Here is a 23,556-nt window from a genome sequence, read left to right on the forward strand (position 1 = left end):
TGGTTAAGTGTGGGGACACTTATATGGGAGAACCGGGTTTGATTCCCCACTCTTCCATTTGCAGCTGCTGGAATGGCTTTGGGTTAGCCATAGCTCTCTCAGAGTAGTCCTTGAAAGGGCAGCTTCTGGGAGAGCCCTCTCAGCCCCACCCACCTCACAGGGTGTCTGTTGTGGGGGGAGAAGATATAGACGATTGTAAGCTGCTCTGAGTCTCTGATTCAGAGAGAAGGGCGGGGTATAAATCTGCAGTCTTCCTCTTCTTCTTCATTTATACCTTGCCTTCCTCTCCAGTGGGAACCCAATGCAGCGTCAGTTATTCTCCTCTCCTTCATTTTATCATCACAGCAACCTTGTGAGGGTTGAGAGCATGTGACTGGCCCATGGTCATACAGCAAGTTTCTGTGGTAGAATGGGGATCTGAACCTGGGTCCTTCTAGTCTATAACCCTAACCATTGCATCACACTGGCAGAACACTTCGCTATGTGCTTTGTACCCTTGTTTGCAGAAAACTCAATGTGCAGAGAAATGGAAAAGAGGTGCTAAAGTCTCTCTTGCTGGAGAGAAGAATTTAAAGATTCCTCTGCTGGTATCTCAGCATGTACGGGGATTAGTTGGTTGATGTGGAGCCAGCACTGTGGGCAAAGCGAACCTCAGCCCAATCAGGCAGTGGCCTCAGCAGAACCCCAGGAAGGCAGGTTCAGGCTAAACTGGATTAAGTTTGTATTGTGTGAAATGGTTTTCTGTTTGTGCAGACATTTGCAGAAACATACGTTAAGTCATTAGCAGCATATTGCTGTCTGACAATCAATTCTTTTTTCTTTTAGTTTGTGCAGAAGCTTACAATCCTGATGAAGAGGAAGATGACACTGAAACAAGGGTATGTTATGCTTTTCTAGTCTTGTGAGACAGATTTAAAAAAAAATAAGGGTACATTTTTATCACATTAATATATTATGAAATGTAAAAAAATACTTTTCCTTTCATAACTTACATTGAATTTCCTTTTAATAGCAAAGAAGACATATTTTATCGATGTTTTATCATTTTCCCTCAAAATATGATATCTTAAGGGAAAGTGATACATTTGTTCATCTTCAAAAAGAATTTGCTGATCAATACTATCAAATATAACATTTCAAAATATTATGGGAAGTTTCCTGTAAGATGGAGAGAAAATTAGCCTAACTAGATGAGCTACAAGGGATGGTGGCTGAGTGGTAGAGCATCTTCTTGGGAAGCAGAAGGTCCCAGGTTCAATCCCCGGCATCTCCAAAAAAGGGTTTAGGCAAATAGGTGTGAAAAACCTCAGCTTGAGACCCTGGAGAGCTGCTGCCAGTCTGAGAAGACAATACTGACTTGGATGGACCCAGGGTCTGATTCAGTATAAAGCAGCTTCATATGTCCATATGTAAGCAGAAGGTCCCAGGTTCAATCCCCGGCATCTCCAAAAAAAAAAAAGGGTCCAGGCAAATAGGTGTGAAAATCCTCAGCTTGAGACCCTGGAGAGCCGCTGCCAGTCTGAGTAGACAATACTGACTTTGATGGACCCAGGGTCTGATTCAGTATAAGACAGCTTCATATGTTCATTATGTACAAGAGATTACTGACTGGGGTCTCCTGTGCTGTCCTTTGCTGTGTTGTTGTTTGGAACACATAACAGAACAAGAACTTTAATAGGAAATACACTTGGAGTCTCATTTTTTTTTCTTTTTGTTACAAGGAAAACTAATCATTAATAATAATAATAATAACTTTATATTTCTATCCTGCCCTCCCCGCCAAGGCAGGCTCAGGGCGGGATAGAAATTATTGATTTCCTTTTACCAAATCTTATTAAAAAATTTAGTAGGGTAAGTGAAGATTACTCTTGCCTTTAGGCGCCCCAACCAGTGATGGGCTGATCTTATTTTTACCATGGCACAAATGCTCTTGCCGTCTGCCATTCGTCCATATTTCATGGCCAGTGTGGTATAACTTTTAGTTCAGATATGCATCATTGACTAGAATGCTTCGTTAAAAGATTTTCCACCAAGATTCCTTGTTCTGCAAAGTGTTCTAATAAATATGTATTTCTCATTGATACGGTGCACGGAATGAAATACCACCGTTTCTTATTTCTGTAATTTCATATGGGGGTAATACCGTCAACAAACATATGAGATTTTTTTTGTTTTAAAAAACTGCTGCTGGTATGCCAGTTCAGCTGTATGTGTGATATAACTTCTCAGCCATGTTAATTGAGGCTGTCCTATGGGCATGACCTTCTGTAATTATTTTGAAGACTGCCTTTTAAAAAGAAAAAAAAATAGCAATAATTTCTTCTAGATTATTCACCCCAAAACAGATGATCAAAGAAACAGACTTCAAGAAGCCTGCAAAGACATTCTTCTATTTAAGAACCTAGATCCGGTAAGATTTTGTTTGTGTTTGTGTGTGTGTGCGCACTCATGCACAAGGCAGAAATGAAAGCAAACATTAATGAAAAAAATTCTCTCCCATTGAAATTCTGCTGTTTGGGGCCACAGTGGGGTTTTGTTTCTTTAACCAAAAGGTATTATGGAAGACTTGCTTCAGAACGGATGTCAGGGAATATGTTGTTTGTATCAAATAATATCAATGTTGTTTAAAACAGACTTGTTATATTTGTTTTCAGGTTATTTAAAATAGGCTTTGTATATGAATACGTGTTCATATGAACTTTACTTGAAGTAAAAGATTTTAGCTGAACAGTGAAGTTGCTTATTCATTTATGCATTTACATATATCTTACTTAACATGATTTCTGAATCCAACCCTCATTTGCAACTATTTTTAACACTCCCAGCATGATTATTGTATTCAAGCTTTGTGCATGAAAGTAGGGGTGTGCATTCGGTTCGGCTGAACCGAATAGACCACTGAATACCCCCTGATTTGGAAGTATATGGTGTCGTATACTTCTGAATCCAATTAGAAGGCATTACACAATATTCGGAAGTATACGGAACTCAATGTAAAAGGCGGGAAAGGAGCTTCTGCAGCCTCAGGGAAGCTGCTTGCCTCCTTTCCTGTCTTTGGAAGCCTTTTCCCGTCTCTCCCATAGCCTCCTTGGGATCAGGGAGGGAGGGGGAGGGGAAGAGGAGCCCCAGCAGCCAATCCAAAGCATGCATTTGCAAAATGCATTGCAAATGCATGCTTTGCAGGGCTGTTGTGTAGCTGAGGGCTGGGCTAATCCCCCAGCCATCAGCAACATTGTTGTTCTTTTGTTTACTTGGGTATCCAATAAACTCTGTTCTCTGGCCAATCACAGAGCAGTGGTATTTTTTTAAACTGTTCTGTGTAGGGCCAGAGAACTTTCTTAAGGAGTCTGCCTGGCTGGATTCCATTCCATTGCTGCTGTGTTGGTGTGAGAGAGAGATTGTGCTGCGCTGGCGCTTGGCCTCAGCTGCTGCTGCTCTCTCTCAGCCTTGCCTGACCTGCCTGGAGAAGACATCTAAGGTAAGACAGTCTTGGGGTTCTTGTTTTTATTTTAGTTAGGATAAAAGTAAAAGGACTTTTTAAGACTCAGAGTCCCTTTACTTATCCAGATTTGGGTGGGTGGGTAGCTTATTTGGGGTTAGGGGGTTCTGCTAGGGGTGGGGGCCTGGGGTGGGGAGTTTGCCAATTTGCCTATATCTAACTTTAGTGAGAAGAATTTAACAGTGCAGTTTCCTTTTACTTTTCCTGATTTGGGTGGCTTGGATTTCTTGGGGTTAGGGTGAAGGTTTTTTTGCGGGGAGGGGTTGGTAAAGTTCCTGTATTGTTAAAAGTCAAGTTTTTTTACTGTTTTAAAAGAATTCTGTGTTTGATTTGTTGCTGCTGTGTTGTGCTGCTGTTGTTCCTTTTCTCTTCTGGTTCTGGTTATTGGGGGTGCGGGCAGTTTGGCCTAATTTTTATTGTTAAAAAGTTCAGTTTTTTAACAGTTGAGTTTGTTGGCCTTTTCTCGGATTTGTTTGGATCTGTTGCTGTTGGTTTTGCATCCTGTCCTGTTGTCCCTTTTCCTGGTTTAGTTTTTTTCTTTGGGGGGAGGGGTTAAAAGTTAAGTTTATTTCTGTCACGTTTTTTTTTTTAATTACCTCTGGTTGGTGTGAGGGGGTTGGTGTGTGGGGTGGGTCACTTTCATGTTTTTATAGAGCTATTTGTGGAGTCTGAGGGTTCAATGCAGTTTTGGGGGCTCTCCCTCAAACCCCCAGCCCCCAGTAGCCTCTGATTATGCCTTATGTTGCCATTGAGTTCAATGGCCTATAGGGTATAATGGTGGGATAGGGGCACCCTCTTTGGGTTCCCCTGGAATGGGAACCCCTGGGACTTGTGGGGTTCTTAGAGTAGAGTCTCCTGCAGGTCCCCTGCAAATTTGGGGACTCCCCCTCAAACCACCTCCCCTCCAGGTGGCTTCCAATATACCCTATTTTGCCTTTGATTTCAGTGGCCTATAGGGTATAATTGGGCCGTATATTCTGAAATAGCTGTATATCTCCCATATATACGGCTATTCCGAATATCGGTATTTGGAAATATACGGTATTCAGAATATTTTGGCCCTGTATATTTCTGAAACCGATTAATTCCGATTTTTTTTTGCACACCCCTACATGAAAGCAGACTTCCACACAGTTATCCTTAGTTAGATGAAGAACTTTATTTATTTATTTATTTATTCACATTTATATTCCGCCGCCGCCGCAAGCGGACTCAGGGCAGCTTACAATCTATTATATAAAACAATTTAAAACCAATAAAATACATTTAAAACATTTTGTGGTGCTATACACTTAATATGGCGGGATCTTTCTTTTTTTTCTGTTAATGATATTCGTAGCTCCTCAGCAGTGAGAGGTGGTGGTTCTCTCCTGGATTCAGATATTGTGCAAATGGACACAGAGCCATTCTTTAAATGGTAATTGTAGTTATCAACTGTTCAGAAATAGGGCCAAGAGGAACTGGATTTGATCTTTCCCATCTTTGCTGAGCAGCTGATGATTGTGATGATTTCTATTCTCAACAGCTGCTATCTATATGCACAGTGGAGTTGGGACTGTGGAGTGTTAATTTAAGGGCTATAAGTGAAAGAAAGTGAGTTCAGCCAGCTCTAAAACGACTAAGAACACTTTATTGCAAGAAGAAAGTCACAGAGGAACACAGGCAAAACTGCAATCTGGCCATGATTAACCACACACCCCTAGCAGGCAACAGTTACTCCTATTGGCTCACTCCAGAATCCTTAATTTGCATCTCTTTGTTACAAGCTATTACATGCATCCTGATTGGCCAGTTCTTTCTGGTTTGCAAGGAGTGCCTGTCTCAAGTTCGGGCAACAAGAACTGAGTGAGATGCAATCTTTTTTTCTATCCAAAAAGCCCAGCAGGAACTCATTTGCATACTAGGCCATACCTCCTGGCATCAAGCGTTCCTGCTCAAAAAAAGCCCTGGATGCAATACATAACTGTAGGAAATAACAATGCAAGGAGAGATAAACAGTCTGATATTCACACCAGAGTTGACATGTTTTAGGTACTGCTTTAGTTGCCCGTTTACAAGGAGCTCTGGAATCATTTTTATCAGGTGGACATCCAGTGAACAAAAGACACTAATGAGTAATGAAGGTATGGTTCAGTTTTGGTTTTGGAACATAAATATATAGCCTAGGGTTGCCAGGTCTGACTCAAGAACTATCTGAGGAATTTGAGGGTGGAGCCAGGAGCTAGGGTGTGACAAGCACAATTGAACTCCAAAGGGAGTTCTGACAAGAACATTTAAAGGGACCACACACCTTTTAAATGCCTTCCCTCCATTTGGAAATAATGAAAGATAGAGGCACCTTCTTCTGGGACTCATTAGAATTGGACCCTCTGGTCCAATCTTTTTGAAACTTGGGGGGGGGGTGTTTTGAGGAGAAGCACCAGATGTTATGCTGAAAATTTGGTGCCTCTACTTCAAAAAACAGCCCCCCCAGAGCCCTAGATACTCATGGATCAATTCTCCATTATACCCTGTGGGAATCAGTCTCCACAGGGCATAATGGAGTGCCCAGCAGATGTTTCCCTTCCCCCCCGTCCCTGCTTTCTGACAGCCCTGAAGTGGAGAGAGGCCCTCCAAACTGGGGAATCTCCTTCCCCCACATGGGGGTTTGTGTAACCAAAATAGAGAATCATGGCAAGTGAGGCGGGGGAAAACAAGGTAATTAGCTACCGTGATATTGAACCTCCAAAAAATTGGAGGTTGAGTATCATGGTAGCTAATTGCCTTGTTTTCCCCTACCCCACCTGGGGGTTAGCAACTGTAGTATAACCATTTGGTTGACATCCATTCACTGTTTTGCCTTCTGCAAGATCCTAGTTTCATATAGTTGTATGGCCTGCGTGACTCCCATGTTTGTTACATGCTAGTGCGTAGTTGCCCTGAGTCTTGTGAGAGAACGGTGTTCAGCCACTCCCAAGAGAACTTTCCTCTCTCTCATGGTTGTTAGCAGCTCTTATCTCCAAAACCTGGGTAGTTTTTCCCCACCACTGGATGCCAGGTGCAAAAACGCCTGGCTCATTCATGTGTTTGGAGTAGCTTAATGAATGACTACTTGACTGGTAGCCAGCATTTAGGGGATAAGATACTTATAATAATAATATAATAATTATAATAATAATAACTTTTTATTTGTATCCTGCCCTCCCCGCAAGCAGGCTCAGGGCGGCTCACAACATGTAAATTCAGTATACAATAAAACCATGTGCAATCAATTATAAATTCATATACACTTTCAATTATAAAATCATCCTTAAAATCATTAAAATTACATTAGGCTTAAGATTATGGTGCTATAATTAAGATCTTTTATAAAATCCAGTGATTAAAACATAAAACATAGAACATATCCAACAGGACTTTTTTGGCTCGGTTTTATGTGAAGTCTGTTTTAAAGAGGTGGGTCTTACAGGCCCTGTTGAATTGATCTAAGCATCGCAGGGCCCGTACCTCCTCCGGGAGTTGGTTCCACAGTAGGGGGGCCGCTACAGAGAAGGCCCGATCCCGGGTGGACTTCAATCTGGCCTCCTTTGGCCCAGGGATATTCAGCTGGTTCAGTTTTAGGTATGCATGTGGTCCTGGATTCTGGCAAGTGTTGCTCTGTGTGTGTGTGCTCAAGGCCCAACTGATTAGGCCCAATAGCTTAGCCTGCATTTTCTGTAAGTTTGATGCTTTATTAAAAATCTCCTTGTTAGGAAACCTGGATCTTGTGTATTGTTTCCTTGGGATTTCTTTGAATCAGGAACAACAGTGTAGGCATCTGTGACCAGTTTTTGATGAACAACTATTAAAGATGTTTGAGGTGTGGTAGAGAACAGGGAGCAGCCCAACTGTGTCCTTCCCATGGTTCTAAATTCTTTCAGTAGCAGCCAAGATTGAGCCATCCTTTTACAAATCCAGGTCTACTTTTACTGGTCCAGGATGGATGAGAAGGCTTCCCGTCCGCTTGCAAGCGTCCCTTTTCCCTTGCAGAAGGGAATGTCCAATTACCATTCAAGCTGGCAGAGTAGTGTTTTCTGCTATTGTGTAACTTGGACATAGCTCCTTCTCCTGCTTCAGCTTCAGTCCCAGTTCCCCATTGCCTGTAGAAATTGGGTGAATGCCCATAGGGTAAATGCATTTTCTCTGTTACTAACAATAGTCCTACAGCATTCATTCTTATGATTGCCCAACTTTGGAGATCCATCACAAACACCTGTAGTATTAGAGCACATATATTTTACAGCAACATCCTTCTACAATATCTTCTTGCTTGGAAAGTTGTCTATGGCTTGTGATTTCAAATTGTGTCTGTGTGTGTACAGTTGTTTTTATGTAATACTGAAATAATTTTTGTGAAGGCTGAATTCCTCATAAACAGTCACAAAACCCTGAAATACTTCCACTTTGAGGTCCAAAACAAGCTAACAGTTGCTGCTTTGTATAAGATCCTACTTAGAAAGCATGCAGATATTGATTTCTGAATTAGTCATCCATTTTGCTCCACTGTACACTTTATTTGCATAATATATGAACACAGCATCATACTATCATTTTATGGCATTAGCAGGAATAAGGAAGCATCTGGCGGTATATTGACTGAGCTGAAAAATGACTTAGAATGTTCTTAAGAAATTCTTAAGGACTGAGAAAATGAAACAGGGTACGTGACATGTTTGCAAATGGCCTGTGGTGTTCTCTAAGGGGATTGAGAGGTCAGCTTGTCTGTTATCAAAACCTCACACTGACTTTATGGGACAGGATTTGTTGGATGAGAGTAGCCAGGCTGGGTGGGGAGAGATCTTTAGAGTTAAAGAAGTGTAAGCAACCAAGTGGGCAGAGCTGTGGATTAAGATACATAAGATAAAATAAGTTGATGCGAGTGGAAAAGATGGGGAGGGGGGACTGAGGAACAGGCAGAGAAGAGAGGGTACTGGAAGGAGAAGCCAATAAGGGATATGCACAAGGAAAAAAAAACATATCTTAAGGACAGGAGGAGCTCTTTGGTGCTGGCATGAAATGGGAATGGACAGATGCTGATCTGTTAAGGATCCTGGCTGCAAAGCAGGATGTTTGAAGCAGGTGATTCACTTGTGAACTGTGGGAAGAATAACTAGGCGGTGGTGGGGAAGGCATAGGATTGAAGATTGGACCAGAATGCTGGGGCTTAGGCAGACTTCTTACAATATCTAGAAACAGGAAGCTCTGTGAGCAGAAGATGAGAGGAAGGGCCAGGAACGAGGGGCCAGAGAAGCAGGAGGCACAAACATGCCAGGTTCACCCCTTGATAAGCTCATGAACATTAAAAAGCTGCATAGATGAGAAATTGTGCTGAGCAGGGATGCCAGTCTCTTTGTGGGACCTAGGGATCCCCTGGAATTACACCACATCTTCAGACTACAGAGATCAGTTCCTCTGGAAACTTGGAGGGTAGACTCTACAGGGATATCAAACTCATTTGTTATGAGGGTCAGATGTGACATAAATGGGACTTGGTGGGGCCAGGCCATGCATGTCATAAAATGTAATGTCAGGTGGTGGAGGTATAATCTTTATAAAGGACACAAATACAATTAAAGATTTTTTTAAACAACTTAAAATACAAATATGCTAAAACTCTTGTAATATTTTGTTTAAAATGGAAAGGTGGGGGGATACTGGGATTTGGCAATGCAGTTTTTAAAATAAAATGTAAAGAAAAAGCACAAGGATCACAGCAGAAACCAAAAATATATAAAATGTTCTGAGCCTAGGAAATATAAAATGGCTGGGCATGCAAGCTTCTCCCCCCACCTGCCAGTTCTACTCAGATTGGCAATGGCTCTCCAGTGTAATATCCCCCTTTTTAGTTGTGGGTTCCCAGGTTAGTATACTTACTAGGCACCAGTTCTCAGATCCATTCAGAGACAAACTGTCTCAAAGCATCAACCCTTTATTTGCAAGGACACAACTCCAGAAAGCAACAGCTTCAGCTGGCCATAGGAACTCTGGAAAGTGAAACTGAGCTCCATGCCATTAAAACACATTGCAGCACAGACGAAATTGCAAGGAAAATGTGGAATGGATTTTCCATTAAGGTCTCTGGGCCCAGACAGACTATCTATCTGGGCATAGAGACGTTAATGGAAAATCCATTCTGCATTTTCTTTACAGCTTTGCAAGCCCAGAAGAGCTTCCTGCTGCAGACAGCAAAAACAAGACAGAAGGAGCTGGGAACTTCAGCAACCTTGACACTTCAAAGGGTGATGACAGGAGGGGGAAGGAGAAAAGAGCTATGGGCCTGATTAAAACCCGGTTCTGGTCTGTGGGCCAGACATTTGACACCCCTGCTCTATGGCATTGTAACCCACTGAGGTCCTTTTCTTTTCCATTCTCCATCCCCAAATCTCCAGGAGTTTCCCAGCCTGCATCTGATAACCTCAAACCCCCCCCCCCCCATTCCCTTTTAGTGGCCAGGGGGGTCTTGGCAACCCTAGTGACCCGTATCACTAAGATGTGGAAGGCACTTGATGAACGTTCTCTCAGAGCTTGCACTTAGGAGCTATTTAATTCTAATGGACAAAGACACATTTGAGGTGATGACAGAACCAGAGGTTGACATGAAGTAACATAGCTTCCAACTTTGGTTGGTGCAAAGAGGATCAGTCTGGTCATGGTAGACATGATAGCAGGGGAAGGGCAGAAGTCTTCATGGTGAAATGTGGACATCTCTGACTAATGACCTGCATTTTGTTCTGCTTGTGAAATTTTCTGGGTGATTTGCCCGAATGCTCAGGTATATAGACCAATTATCTGACTTAACCTTCTACTATCTGACCAATGTTCCCATATCACAAGCCTGGTTGCAAAGTACCTTTTGGCTGCCATAACAATCAGGGAGCAAAAGACTAGCTCCCCTTCTTGATGTTTGACTGGTTTTTATAGCTGAAACTCCATGTAAATTTGCTATGCTGTACTTTTTATTTCTATGCCAATAAAGGTATTTGGATTGGATTGGACTTAACCTTTTAATTTTAGGTTGTTGATTCTAAACATTGACCTAAACAAGTCCAATGAATAATTAAATATGAATAGGGCCAGGGCTACCAAGGCAACTAACAAATTAATGGTTAACAAATATAAGTAGAAAAACATAACAACAATTGAAACATAGGGCAGGAAGGAGGGGTTACTGAAAGAACACCTAACAAAACAAATTAAGAATTAGTTTATCTTGAGTGCCTTATAACAAGAGACGACTGCCATGCTTTTGGGGCTTGATTTATATACAATACTGGACCACGCAGACTCTTCCAGTGGCAGAGGAGCATGTGTGTGCACCTCCTTTCCTCCACACATACACATTGCGTGTAACCTATCAGCATGCTGGTTCTCCCTTAAAATGGGGGAAGGTAGTGCCAATAGAACATTTGTGCCATAGGAAGTACATAGTGGATATTTATCTTCATGGAAGATAGGCATGCATACAGCCAGAGCTTTTATTGGCAGTGGGAATTGCTGTAGCACAAACAACAGAGACAGTACCCTTCTTGCCTTGGGAATAAAGCCCCTCTCGCTCTGCAAGCCTAGTCGCTATATATAAGCCCGAGCCTGCTTCGGCGGGGGAGGGCGGGATATAAATAAAATTTTACATTACATTACATTACATTACATATAAAATCCATAAACTTTTTGGTCTACTATAGTGCTTCTTAAACTTTGCTGTACTATGGATCACTATTTTTTGTGCCTTTCAGATCGCCACATTACACCATTGCATAGAGTAAGATTTAAAAAGAATAATAATAATAATAATAATAAAAGTGTCTACTTTTGAATCTGCTTTGACTGCTTAAGATAGAATTGTATTTTTAAAATTTAAAATTCAAACTGAAATGGAAACAGACTGCTTTTTCAACAGACTGTGTTGTTAATTTCCAAACAAACTTTCTTTTTTGAATTTTCCTCAGTCTTCATTGAAATTCTCACCTGGCGGAAGGATGGCGGTGGCAGTAGCGGTAGCAATAATAATAAAGAAGGGGGCAGCATGGGGAAGGGTGCCATCAAGAAGGGGAAGGGGGCGATTCTTCCTCCAGGAGTTAGGAGTCCTCTGCTGATTTTTGTTAAATCAGCTCAGCAACTTGGTTTGCATTGCTATTCATCAGTTTTAGAAGCTAGCTAGGAAAATGATGTACTTTTTAGTTGATGAGTTAAATCTAATAGAGACAAGGCTTTTAAAAGCAAGTATCTCCTTCTTTTCTTTATTAATAGGAACAGATGTCTCAGGTGTTAGATGCAATGTTTGAGAAGCTGGTTGAAGGAGGGGAGCATGTTATTGATCAAGGTGATGATGGTGACAACTTCTATGTAATTGATCGGTAAGTTATTGACATATTTATGTTATGGTGCAGGCAAATTGGAGGATTGCAAAAAAGCTATATATTTTTAATTTGCTCGATCTCTTGGCATGGAATTCACATCTCTGCTTTCCTGTGGCAACTCTGTAGATGACATTATGTATATCTTTCTGCCACAGTCCTACATGACAGAGTGGAAAAAGTAAAGACCTCCTTAACTGAAATATCTGAGGATGAATGCAAAAATAAATAAATGAATATTTAAATCAAAGGGTGTTCAGAGTCAAGTGTGGGTGTGTGACCCTGTTTGTAACTAAATAGATATCAAATTTTGTTTCATGTTAACTTGGTGGTAGAGGAAAGTGTCATCAAGTCATAGCTGATTTATGGTGATCCTATAGGGTTTTCAAGGCAAGAGACAACAGAGGTGGTTTGCTATTGTCTCCCTCTGCACAGCAACCATGGACTACCTTGGTGGTCTCACTAGGGCTGACCCTTCTTAGCTTCTGAGCTCAGATGAGATCAGCCTAGTCTGGAGCATCCAAGTCAGGGAGTTTTAACTTAATGGCTTTTAAATGTTGGTTTACATAATGTTTGCATATTTTACAGAGGGACGTATGATATCTATGTGAAATGTGATGGTGTTGGAAGGTGTGTTGGCACCTACGATAACCGTGGAAGCTTTGGTGAATTGGCTTTAATGTACAATACATCCAGAGCAGCTACAATCATTGCTACCTCTTCTGGTGCGGTATGGGGTTTGGTAAGTTTATGATGTCCATAGCCTGCCTTATCCAGGCACCTCAGAGCAACTGACCTTGTAAAATGTCCTTTAAGGAGGCCTAACATGAACGGCAACCTAGTGTGGTTCAGTTGCATATAAAAAGTTGGGAGTTTTACTGTTGCTTAATTGTGAAAAAAACGTTGATTTCTTTGGCCTGGGAGGACCATATGGAATGGATCTGTTGGTGGGCTATATATTTGGTGGGTATATAGTTGGTGGGTTGTATACTTAAAATAATAAGCTAAAAAAATCACATTGTTGTATTGTATCCCATATAGCATTCTTTCCTGTAAATGAGAAAGCATGCTCAGGTCTTCTACGTAGCAAATCACTGCGCAAATTATAATTTTTAACCTTTTGCATATTTTATACTTTTTTTCCCCCTTCAAAATAGAAGTTTATTTTTCTTATAGGACAGAGTCACATTTCGGAGAATTATTGTGAAAAACAATGCCAAAAAGAAGAAAATGTACGAAAGTTTTATTGAGTCATTGCCTTTCCTTAAATCTTTAGAAGTAAGCTTTCTTGTTCATTATCTTAGTGATTTTAACAGCATTGTTTTATTTGCTTTTAGCTTAAACTTTTTTGGGGTGGGAAGGGGGTGGATAAACATGCATTGTTTTCAAAATCTGAAGTTCTGAGTAACACTATTCATGCCTTACTGATACAGCTGTTCAGAGTCTGGTGCAGGACAGCCTGTTGATAAGTAAATGAATACTGTGTACAGCATAAGGAAAAAAAGCAATGGTTTTAGAACTCAAGTAGAAACTCTCTGGCAGTAATACTTGATGTGAGGATTGGGATGTTGTAGGTATGAGGATAGAAATGTTCTAAGCATACAAGGGTGTCTGCTGTCATTGTGAAATGTTGGGGGGGTATGTATATCAATGTAATCTGCCTTCCTTTTTCATTAAAGCTTTCTGAACGATTGAAAGTGGTGGATGTGATAGACACCAAAGTATACAATGATGGTGAACAAATAATTGCTCAGGTATGCTGTTCCTATTTGTAAATTATTCTGTAAATGTAATTGCTTTCCTTTGACAGGGTAGGAAGGTGGGCTGAAATGAACAAAATGAAATTGAGCAAAGACAAGTGCAAAGTACTGCATGTAGACAAAAAGAATAGAATTCACAGGTATGAGATGGATGCTACCTGAAGAGGAACTCAGGACTGTGGTTGACCACAAACGGAATAGGAGTTTCCAGGGTGATGTGGTTGCAAAGAAGGCTAGTATGATTTTAGTTGTCATCAGTAGGAGCACAGTAGGAACTTGGAGAATACTGGAAGGACACCTGACAGTTTTCTTTGAATTATCTGAAGGACCGTCTCATGAAAGAGGGCAAAGACTCATTCTCTGTGCTGCTCCAATGGAAAAGAGTTGATCTAATCGGCTTACGGTACAGGCATGTTAATTTTGGTTGAATGTTAGGATAAATTTCCCTGCAGCAAAAGCAGTTCTTCAAGGAACCAGGGACTAGAGCAGTGGGCTTCCCCTCACTGAGATGCTCAAGCAGAGACTGTACGGCTACTTGTCAGGAATGCTTTAGTTCTGGATTTCTTGCATTAGACTAGATAGCCTCTTCCATCTCTAGGACTCTGTCTGCAAAATCTCATGTAATAGACCATCTTGTGTTCATAGGATAAAATTATTGTGAAATCATAAACAGGGAGAGCCAGTTTGGTGTAGTGGTGAAGTGTGCGGACTCTTATCTGGGAGAACCGGGTTTGATTCCCCACTCCTCCACTTGCACCTGCTGAAATGGCCTCGGGTCAGCCATAGCTCTGGCAGAGGTTGTCCTTGAAAGGGCAGCTGCTGTGAGAGCCCGATAGATCCCATTAGAAAGGGTAATGGAGGGCACAAACTGTATGAAGGCAGCTTACAGAATGCACACCCTGTGACTCCAGACTTGGGTAGTTATAGGGTTGGTAGGCGGAAGTCTCTCTGCGGGGACTTGATGGTGGGGAGATGGGAGATGATGGCCTTATTGGGTCATTACAATAGGTGTCTGGGGGTAAAACAAAAGGTGAAAATTGTACCTGTATGGCCACTCAGGAAGGGCAGTTTAGATGACAATTTAGTTTTGACATTCCCAGGAAACAATGTAATAACACCACAATGGGATAACTCACAGGATATTGGCAAAGACGAGATAGTGATGGGTCACTAGAAGGGTAAAGACATTGAAGGGATTACCATTCACACTGGCACATTTCTGTATTTTTCCATTGCATCCATCTGAAGAAGAAGGGGGGGGGGGAGGTTGCTCAGAGGCATGCCTTGCCTATAAAGCCCAAGCCTTCCAAAATGGAGTTTTCCTGGTCTCCATCATGGGGCCTTTTTGGGCACACAGACTTGACTGAGGGAGCCTCAAGTTTCTAGGATCACCCACTACATTCGGTAGCGCTCTGGTATCAGTGTGAGTTCTGGAGTGTATACAACCCGAGGCGAGCTAGAGCCATCAAACTTGTGGCACACCTCTCAGGGATGCCCGCCCACATTCCCTCCAAGTTACATGTGGATTGGACTTGGGGGAGGGTCCAAGTTACATACTGCTGAAGAACATGCTCCTAGGCAGTGTTCTCTCTAAGCTGAGTCAGTGTAAGCTAGCTCACAGTTTTTTTAGAAGATGATATTGGATTTATATCTCGCCCTATACTCTGAATCTCAGAGTCTTAGAGCGGTCACAATTTACCTCCCCACCAACAAGCACCCTGTGAAGTAGGTGGGGCTGAGAGAGCTCTTATGGCAGCTGCCCTTTCAAGGACAACTTCTACGAAAACTATGGCTGACACAAGGCCATTCTAGCAGGTGCAAGTGGAGGGGTGGGGAATCAAATCCGGTTCTTCCAGATAAGAATCTGTTAGGGTTGCCAAGTCTAATTCAAGAAATATCTGGGGACTTTGGGGGTGGAGCCAGGAGACATTAAGGGTGGAACCAAGATCAAGGCTGTGACAAGCATAATTAAACTCCAAAGGGAGTTCTGGCCATCATTTAAAGGGACGGCACACCTTTTAAATTCCTTCCTTCCATAGAAAATAATGAAGGATAGAGGCACCTTCTTTTGGGGCTCATAGAATTGGACCCCCTGGTTCCAATCTTTTTGAAACTTGGGGGGCATTTTGGGGAGAGGCACTAGATGCTATACTGAAAATTTGGTGCTTCTACCCCCCCCCCAAAAAAGCCCCCCCAGAGCCCTAGATACCCGCAGATCAATTCTCCATGATTTTCTATGGGAATAAATCTCCATAGGGAATAATAGAATTCCCAGAAGAAATTTTCCTCCCCTCCCCCTGCTTTCTGACGACCCTGAAGCAGGGGGAGGGCCTCCAAACCGGGGGATCCCCTGCCCCCACCTGGGGATTGGCAACCCTAGAGTCCATGCACTTAACCACTACACCAAACTGGTTCTCTTTTTTAGCCTCTGGCTCACACATTTTTGTCTTAGCTCAGGAAAAATGCCCCCTCCCCGTAAATTAATTTATGCAGTAGCCAAATTACTCACTCTCAACTTTAATGCCAGTAGCTCACAAAGTATAATCTTTGCTCACAAGACTACAGTTTAGAGGGAACATTCCTCCCAGGAAAGTTCTTTCTGGATAAATGTCAAGTATGGCTTTCGGGCCATAGAATGGAGAAGATGGGCCCTATGTGATCTCGTAGAGGGGAAGCAGCAGACTGGCAGCAGACTCCTCCCCAGAAGCATGTGGGAGAGAACTATTGCTGTTGCAATTGAGCAAGCCTTGCAAGGCAAGCTGTTATGCAAAAGGAAGCAAGAGAGAGGGAGAAGGAAGCAGATGACAGCCAGTTGGCCCAGGGGGCCTGATAGGAGTCCTCCGGGGGCATGATTCGGCCCCCAGGCTGCATGTTTGACACCCCTGCTCTATAGGAATCGGTCTCCATAGGGTATAATGAAGAGCCCTGAAGACATCCCCCCCCCCCGCTTTCTGATAACTCTGAAGTGAGGGGAGGGCCTCCAAACCAGGGGATCCCCTCCCCCTACTGGGGACTGGCAACCCTAATTGCCACTCAGAGAAACCAAACGCTGCTTCCTGTTTAGCATGAACAATGACTCAGCAGCAAGCCTTCGAACAATTAATTTCTGATAGGTTGCAGGTCCCAAACTACTGTTTAGTAGAATCGCTTGGGTGCTTTCGGTGTTTGTGTGTGTGTGGGGGGGGGGGTTGATGTAGCATATCCTGTCAAGTTTTAAGGAAATTATAAGGACTTACACAGCTGCTCTGTGTCATTTCTGTTGCCATTAGAGGAGGAGTCTTTTGTTGTTCTGAACAGGATGGATGACGTAAACTGTCTTTTTCTTGGCGTCTTCCTTGAGAATGATTAGCAAGCAAATGTGTAGAGAAGTTACTTCTGTTTTTCATTCTGTGTCTGTTTAATTTATATAACACCAAGAAGGATCTTACTGTTAGTACAAAGAGTACTCTGTGAAGAGGAATCTTCCGGAATAGGTTTGGTCTGCTCAGGGCCTGGCAACATACTGTGCCCCCCCTTCCCCCCCCTTCAGATACTAACTGCTTCCACTTCCTCCCAAAATGATAGCTGAAGTTTGACTGAAGAAAATTACAACTGAATTACATGTTACAAATTCAAAAATGTTGCATAGGAGCAGACCTAGCAAACTGCAAATTACTCTAATTTTGTTTATAGAGTATATGGGAGCTGCTCATTTGTTTGAGGAAAGGAAAGAGATAGTCTCAAACTGTCCTCATCAGTTTGCTTTCTAGATTAGAATATTGTTGTGACTTAGAATGTGGTGTAATCAGGGGTCATTTTGTAGAAAAATAGGTGGTGGAGCTCATTAGCATATGCAGCCCCCCCCACCAGCCAAAAGCAACCTGACGCAAGAAAGGAGAGCCCCAGGTGAGTGAGGCCTGCTTGGGCTGGCTAGAGATCCAGCCAGTCCAAGCAGGCCTCACTCACCTGGGGCTCTCTTTGGCTGCTCCCCCCTACACACAGTCAAAAGGCCAGCAAGCCACCCACCGCCCAAAATCACATAAGAAGTGGAGAAAGGGTGGCACGAGCTTCTCCAGGGTAGGGTTGCCAAGTCCAATTAGAGAAAAAGCTGGGGACTTTGGGGGCGGAGCCAGGAGACTTTGGGGGTGGAGCCAGGAGACATTGGGGGTGGAGCCAAGAACAAGGATGTGACAAGCATAATTGAACTCCAAGGGAGTTCTGGCCATCACATTTAAAGGGACAGCACACCTTTTAAAATGCCTTTCTTCCATAGGAAATAATGAAGGATAGGGGCACCATCTTTTGGGGCTCATAGAATTGGACCCTCTGGTCCAATCGTTTTGAAACTTGGGGGGTATTTTGGGGAGAGGCACTAGATGCTATACTAAAAATTTGGTGCCTCTACCTCAAAAAATAGACCCTCCCAGAGCCCCCAATACCCACGGATGAATTCCCTATTATTCCCTATGGGAATCGTTCTCCATAGGGAATAATAGAGTGCCCAGTAGACATTTCCCTCCCCCCCCCACGCTTTCTAAAGGGGGGAGGGCCTCCAAACCAGGGAATCCCCTGCCCCCTCCCTCTCTCTCACACACAAATACTTACCAGATCTTCTTCCGGAGAACTCTTGCTGTGAAAACAAAAGCAAAAGAAAGGGCGGGGCCGTTCTCCCAAGCCCTTCCTGCTTCCTGCCCAGCCTTAAAGGGGCATACATTTTACAAACGGCTCAGGAGCTCTATAATAACATGAAGCCTACAGGTATGTTCTCCCCCCCTCCACCCCCCGCTTCCCGATTTTTGAAGAGCGGGAGATGAGGCTGCGAACCCAGGGGTCTCCCGCCAGAGCGGGAGGTTTGGGAAGCCTACTCCAGGGGTTAATGAAGGCTACTGGGGGTGTGGCAAAGCTCCTGGTGGTTGGCTGGCCGCCCACTCTCCTAATCCAGGGATTGTTATGCAGCTGCACCTACTATTTAATGGACAAGGTAGGTGGGGAGGAAGAGGGGCGCTGTCAGAAAGGTTCAGGAGCTGTGCTCTTGTGAGCTCCAGCTGAATTCAAGGCCTGGATGTAATAGGTTAAACAACGCTAAGTAGATGGCTGCACTTTATGAAGGCATTCAGCCACTCTGTCTTCTTGTACATCCACAGTTTGGATATGTGCCTCTTTATTGATTTGCCTCATTTTCATAATACGGGCTGGATCCCTGGATCTGTGCTGTTGATAGTGGGGTGAGAGGACGTGGCAACCATTAGGGGAATGCATCTACTAGAATCCAACCCCAAACATCTCTCCCTGCAAGGGTGGAAGGACTGTGGTGACGCTATGTGGCATGTGTCTTCCCTTGTGTATGCAGATGCCTGGCACAGATGTTGTGCTTGTTAGCACAGTGGAAAGTTACAAGCTTATCACCAGGATTAGGGGCCAAACTGGTCAACTGTTAATATCTTTCTGTGTATTTTACTTCCTGCATTAGGAAGTTGGACTGTCAAAAAAGGTACATGAGCAAGTGACCCGAAGGATGGGTTCTGAGTCAGTGGTTTTAACTTGTTTGTGCTTTTTCTTGTTAATGATAAATAACATTATCTGTCTTTTTTAAAACAAACAAACAAACAGGGAGACATGGCCAACTGTTTCTTTATCATTGAATCTGGAGAAGTACGAATAACAATGAAAAGAAAGGTATGAAATGTTTTGCTTTAATCCTGAGGCTTTTTGAATGTTTTTTGACATGAGAAAGAGGATATATGCATTTTTAATTCCCACTTTCATTCACTGCAGTGTGCTGAACGTTCATTTAACTGTAAAACCTCTGTTCAGTAAATGCCTCCATGTGTTTTCTTTCTTCCTCACCTGACACTTCAGGGTAAACAGGATGCCGATGAGAATGAAGCTGTTGAAATTGCACGATATGCCAGAGGACAGTATTTTGGCGAACTCGCTCTTGTAACTAACAAGCCTCGGGCGGCCTCAGCATTTGCACTTGGCACGGTCAAATGTTTAGGTAACCGTAAATTTTATGTCAGTATTTGCTTTGTTCACTAGTTAAGAGTGCAGTTTCTGCTGGTACCGCGTATTTTGTATGGCATTATTGCCTTTACACTGCAGAGTCACATTTCATTCCATCTAGGCATTCTGTAGAATCTGTTGGTTAAAACTCACTGCATCCGGCAGTGTGAGTTTTGATGATATTAGAAGAATGGTATGCAGTGCAATCCTATACATGTACACTCAGCAGGAAGTCATGCTTGGTTCAGTGGGCCTTACTCCTATGTGTGTGTGAATGGTTTTGTGCTGATGCATGCACATGAGTCACTTCGAGTCCCATTGCTGGGGAGGGAAAATGTGGTGCAAAACTTTTAAAATAAATAATAATAATAATAAATTTTTATTTATACCCCGCCCTCCCCGCCGGGGCAGGCTCAGGGCGGCTTACAATCTGTCACGATACAGTATCATGATATGACAATACAGGTAAAATCAATTCACAATATAAATACAAATACAGATACAAATATAAATTAATGTTAAAAAGCTAAAAACTATATGGTGGTGCTACAGTCTCTATTTATACAGGCAGCATAATATTCAGTCTGGTCACGTCTTGAAGGCTTCTTGGAAGAGGACAGTTTTGCAGGCCCTGCGGAACTGGTTGAGGTCCCGCAGGGCCCGCACCTCCTCCAGTAGCTGATTCCACCATTGGGGCGCTTTTATGGAGAAGGCCAGCTCCCTAGTTGTTTTAAGTTTGGCCTCCTTAGGCCCAGGGATTTCCAAAAGATTTTGTGAACTGGAACGCAGTGCCCTCTGGGGAACATATGGAGAGAGGCGGTCCCTGAGGTAGGCAGGTCCTTGGCCATATAGGGCTTTTTTATATTTTTAAAAATATAAAAACAGTGCGCAACTTTTTTCAACCAATTCTTGAGAAGTTCTACTATCTTGGAGAACGTGCTTTCAGTGACCACAAATATTAAAGTTCTTTTAAAAAAATGTTTAAACATTGGCAAGAGACATAAAAAAGGCAAAAAAGAAAAAAATCACAGAGAATGGAATTAAGAAAGGCATAAAAAGATAAAGAAAAAAGGGAGTATAGTTCAATTTTCATCTACGATAGACACAACTTAGTTTCTCTATTCACCCTCCCTATAGCTGCATAAAAGACCTTTCTTTTATCCAGGGCCTTTTTAAAGCAGGAACGTAGTTCCGGCTAGCTTGGTGTCAGGGTGTGTGGCCTAATATGCAAATGAACCCCTGCTGGGCTTTCTCTACAAAAAAGCCAGTGAGAAACAATGGTGATGTCAGGGGTGTGTGGCCTAATATGCAAATGAGTTCCTGCTGGGTTTTTCTACAAAAAAAGCCCTGCTTTTATCTATAATCTACTTTTCCTCCTCTTAATCTTTAAAAGCATAAATCATTAGTTCATTTTTTTTCTGTTTCATGCAAAAAGTTTATAAGGGGTTTTCAGTTAGCAATAAATGTAGTTAATGTCTTTTGCCTAATTAAGGAGGTAAGTTCAGCAATCTTCAAGTCCACCATCTTCACCAGCTATTCTTCTATTGTAGGTAATATTGGAGATTTCCACTTCTGAGCATATAATAAAGTTCTGTGTGTTCTTTCTAACTGTTTATCCATTAATATCAACAAAAAAAGCCTGTGGTTTCAGTTGTGTGTTAGTCTTTAAAATCTTCTGAATGACAATATGTATTTGTAGCCAATTTTTTTTGGCTTTTACTTGTCCACCACAGGTAATAGAATGTCCCTTCTTGCTGTCCACATTTCCAACATTTTTTTTGAATATTTATATATATATTAGCTAATTTTTCTGGAGACATATACCATAGGTACATCATTTTATAAATATTCTCTTTCAAACTAGTACTAAATGTAAATTTAAGGCCCTTCAACTAGATATTTTGCCATTGTTACAATTGTATGCTATCAGTGGCTATTAGCCACAGTGTGTGTGTATATATAATTTTTTTTGCCACTGTTTGACACAGAGTGTTGGACTGGATGGGCCGTTGGCCTGATCCAACATGGCTTCTCTTATGTTCTTATGTTCTTGGCCAATTTTACCATAGAATCTTTGGCCTGTTCTTCCTTTGTTTCAAATCTCAACAGCAATTTAAATAAACTTTTAAAATAAATATAAAAACATAGCCTTTTTTCTACCAATTCTTGAGAAGCTATACTACCTTGGAAAACGTAATATTTGGAAAACACAAATATTAAAGCTCTTCTGTTTGTTCTGACAGCTTATATTTTGATAGATCACAAACGTCAAAGGATTGTGTGCTTTCCAAACAGTAGACCGACAACAAAAGTAATTTGAGTATTTTCAATACATGCTTTTTATTAAATTGTATGATTTCTGCTAAATAAACCATATGGTACTAATGAAAGATGAATTATTCGAACTAAAATGAAATAAATGTAAAACTGTCAGGTTAACAATGAGAGTTTGTATTTTCAGTTTTAAAATATTACACAAATTCACACACCACAGAAAACAGGTTAGATAATGCTTGTATTTTTAAAAACAGACTCTGTATTTCTATATAGTTTTGGAAACTCTGGAGAATATATTTAGGTTCCTCCTCCTCCTCCTCCTAGCTACAAACAACTGCTGTGTGCATGGTATATTATCCTGCAGCCTCTTAGCATTGGCTTTTCAGTGGTGGATACAGACTGCGCTGGGAAGGAGATGGTGGGGAGGATCCAGTTCTGTGAATTCTCTAATCATGGATTTTACTCCTTACAATAATCTTTTCAGAACCTGAAAACTAAGCACAAGAAATGTTAGATTTCTCCCTGACCCCAAATGTTAACTTGTATTGTTTTTTTTTTCTTTCTGTCTTTTTAAAAAAGTTATGGATGTCCAAGCATTCGAAAGGCTTTTGGGACCTTGTATGGAAATTATGAAAAGGAACATTGCAAACTATGAAGAACAGCTAGTTGCTCTGTTTGGAACAAACATGGACATTTCTGATTCCAGTGCATGAACTGAGTACGAAGCCACAAAATCTGTTACAAGAAATAGCACGGATAGTGGTTAGTCCACTGGAAATTTATCTATCTTCCTGTAGATGCTAAGCATTTTTTCTGTGATTTTACAGGGGATTGGGTTTCTTTAATTTTTTTAAACTCCCCCCCCCCCCCTTTGTACACATTGAGGGCTCATTGAATGGAACAGAGGTGACATCATAACATTGGCCCCATCTTGCCAGAGAGTTAAGCCACCAACCTCTCCTGTCAGCCTTACTGGGATTCGATGGAAATTTACAATCTTGTATACAGTTTTAGGATTACAATGCTTCAGTGACTTCTTTCAAAAAATTAGATCTTTTTATAATACCTTTTTTTAAAGTTTAAATTAAAGAAGTCCTTGGCTGCAATGCAAACAGTATGTATACTGGGTAATCTTTTTTTTATTATCCTTCTGTGGACTACAAGTCTTTCCAGTGTACAAAAGGCCACTCCTAAATTTCTGTCTTACTTTAGTTTGGTGGTAGTTTAGCAGGGATCGCTTTCACATGAATATCTTCCTTTGAACTGCTGCCTAAAATAAGGCCATAGATAAAATAATTATGGATTCCTGTAAAAAACAACAACCCAGTTATCTGGTGGTAAAAAAACCCCTCCAAATTGGTGGGTTGTCACCGACATAAATAATACTATGGTCTTGTTTGTGTTTTTAAATAATATGAAAGTACCAGTGCCCCTAACCTCACCGCAGCACTTACTGCTTGGCTTTTTAGCTTCTTGAATTAGCCTGATTTAAAGCAGTGTTTGTAAAAGTTGTACTGAAAAATTTCTCATGACATCACAATCCCTCATGGCCTCACATTCTTGGTAAAATGTATGACATATCTCATTTTCATCTTTTAATTTTTGTTGGTAGATTCTACATAAGACGTTGGGAGTTATGACATACCTTATGAAATCTGGAAGGTCC

The 23,556-nt window shown here is 41.8% G+C and overlaps 1 protein-coding gene across 1 annotated transcript in view; it reads left to right on the forward strand.

Moving 5' to 3' along the window:
* Positions 1-22,960, forward strand: part of PRKAR2B (protein kinase cAMP-dependent type II regulatory subunit beta) — a 93,940-nt gene extending 70,980 nt beyond the window's left edge. The window contains exons 3-11 of the mRNA XM_060244731.1: positions 826-878; positions 2,327-2,410; positions 11,765-11,871; positions 12,460-12,613; positions 13,048-13,149; positions 13,551-13,625; positions 19,221-19,286; positions 19,470-19,608; positions 22,470-22,960. Coding sequence (XP_060100714.1) covers positions 826-878; positions 2,327-2,410; positions 11,765-11,871; positions 12,460-12,613; positions 13,048-13,149; positions 13,551-13,625; positions 19,221-19,286; positions 19,470-19,608; positions 22,470-22,603 — 914 coding nt within the window. The 3' untranslated portion in view covers positions 22,604-22,960. The remainder of the gene's footprint in view (positions 1-825; positions 879-2,326; positions 2,411-11,764; positions 11,872-12,459; positions 12,614-13,047; positions 13,150-13,550; positions 13,626-19,220; positions 19,287-19,469; positions 19,609-22,469) is intronic.
* The last annotated feature ends 596 nt before the right edge of the window (positions 22,961-23,556 follow it).

The sequence above is a fragment of the Heteronotia binoei genome, chromosome 8 (assembly GCF_032191835.1).
Source record: "Heteronotia binoei isolate CCM8104 ecotype False Entrance Well chromosome 8, APGP_CSIRO_Hbin_v1, whole genome shotgun sequence".
Lineage (NCBI taxonomy): Eukaryota > Metazoa > Chordata > Lepidosauria > Squamata > Gekkonidae > Heteronotia > Heteronotia binoei.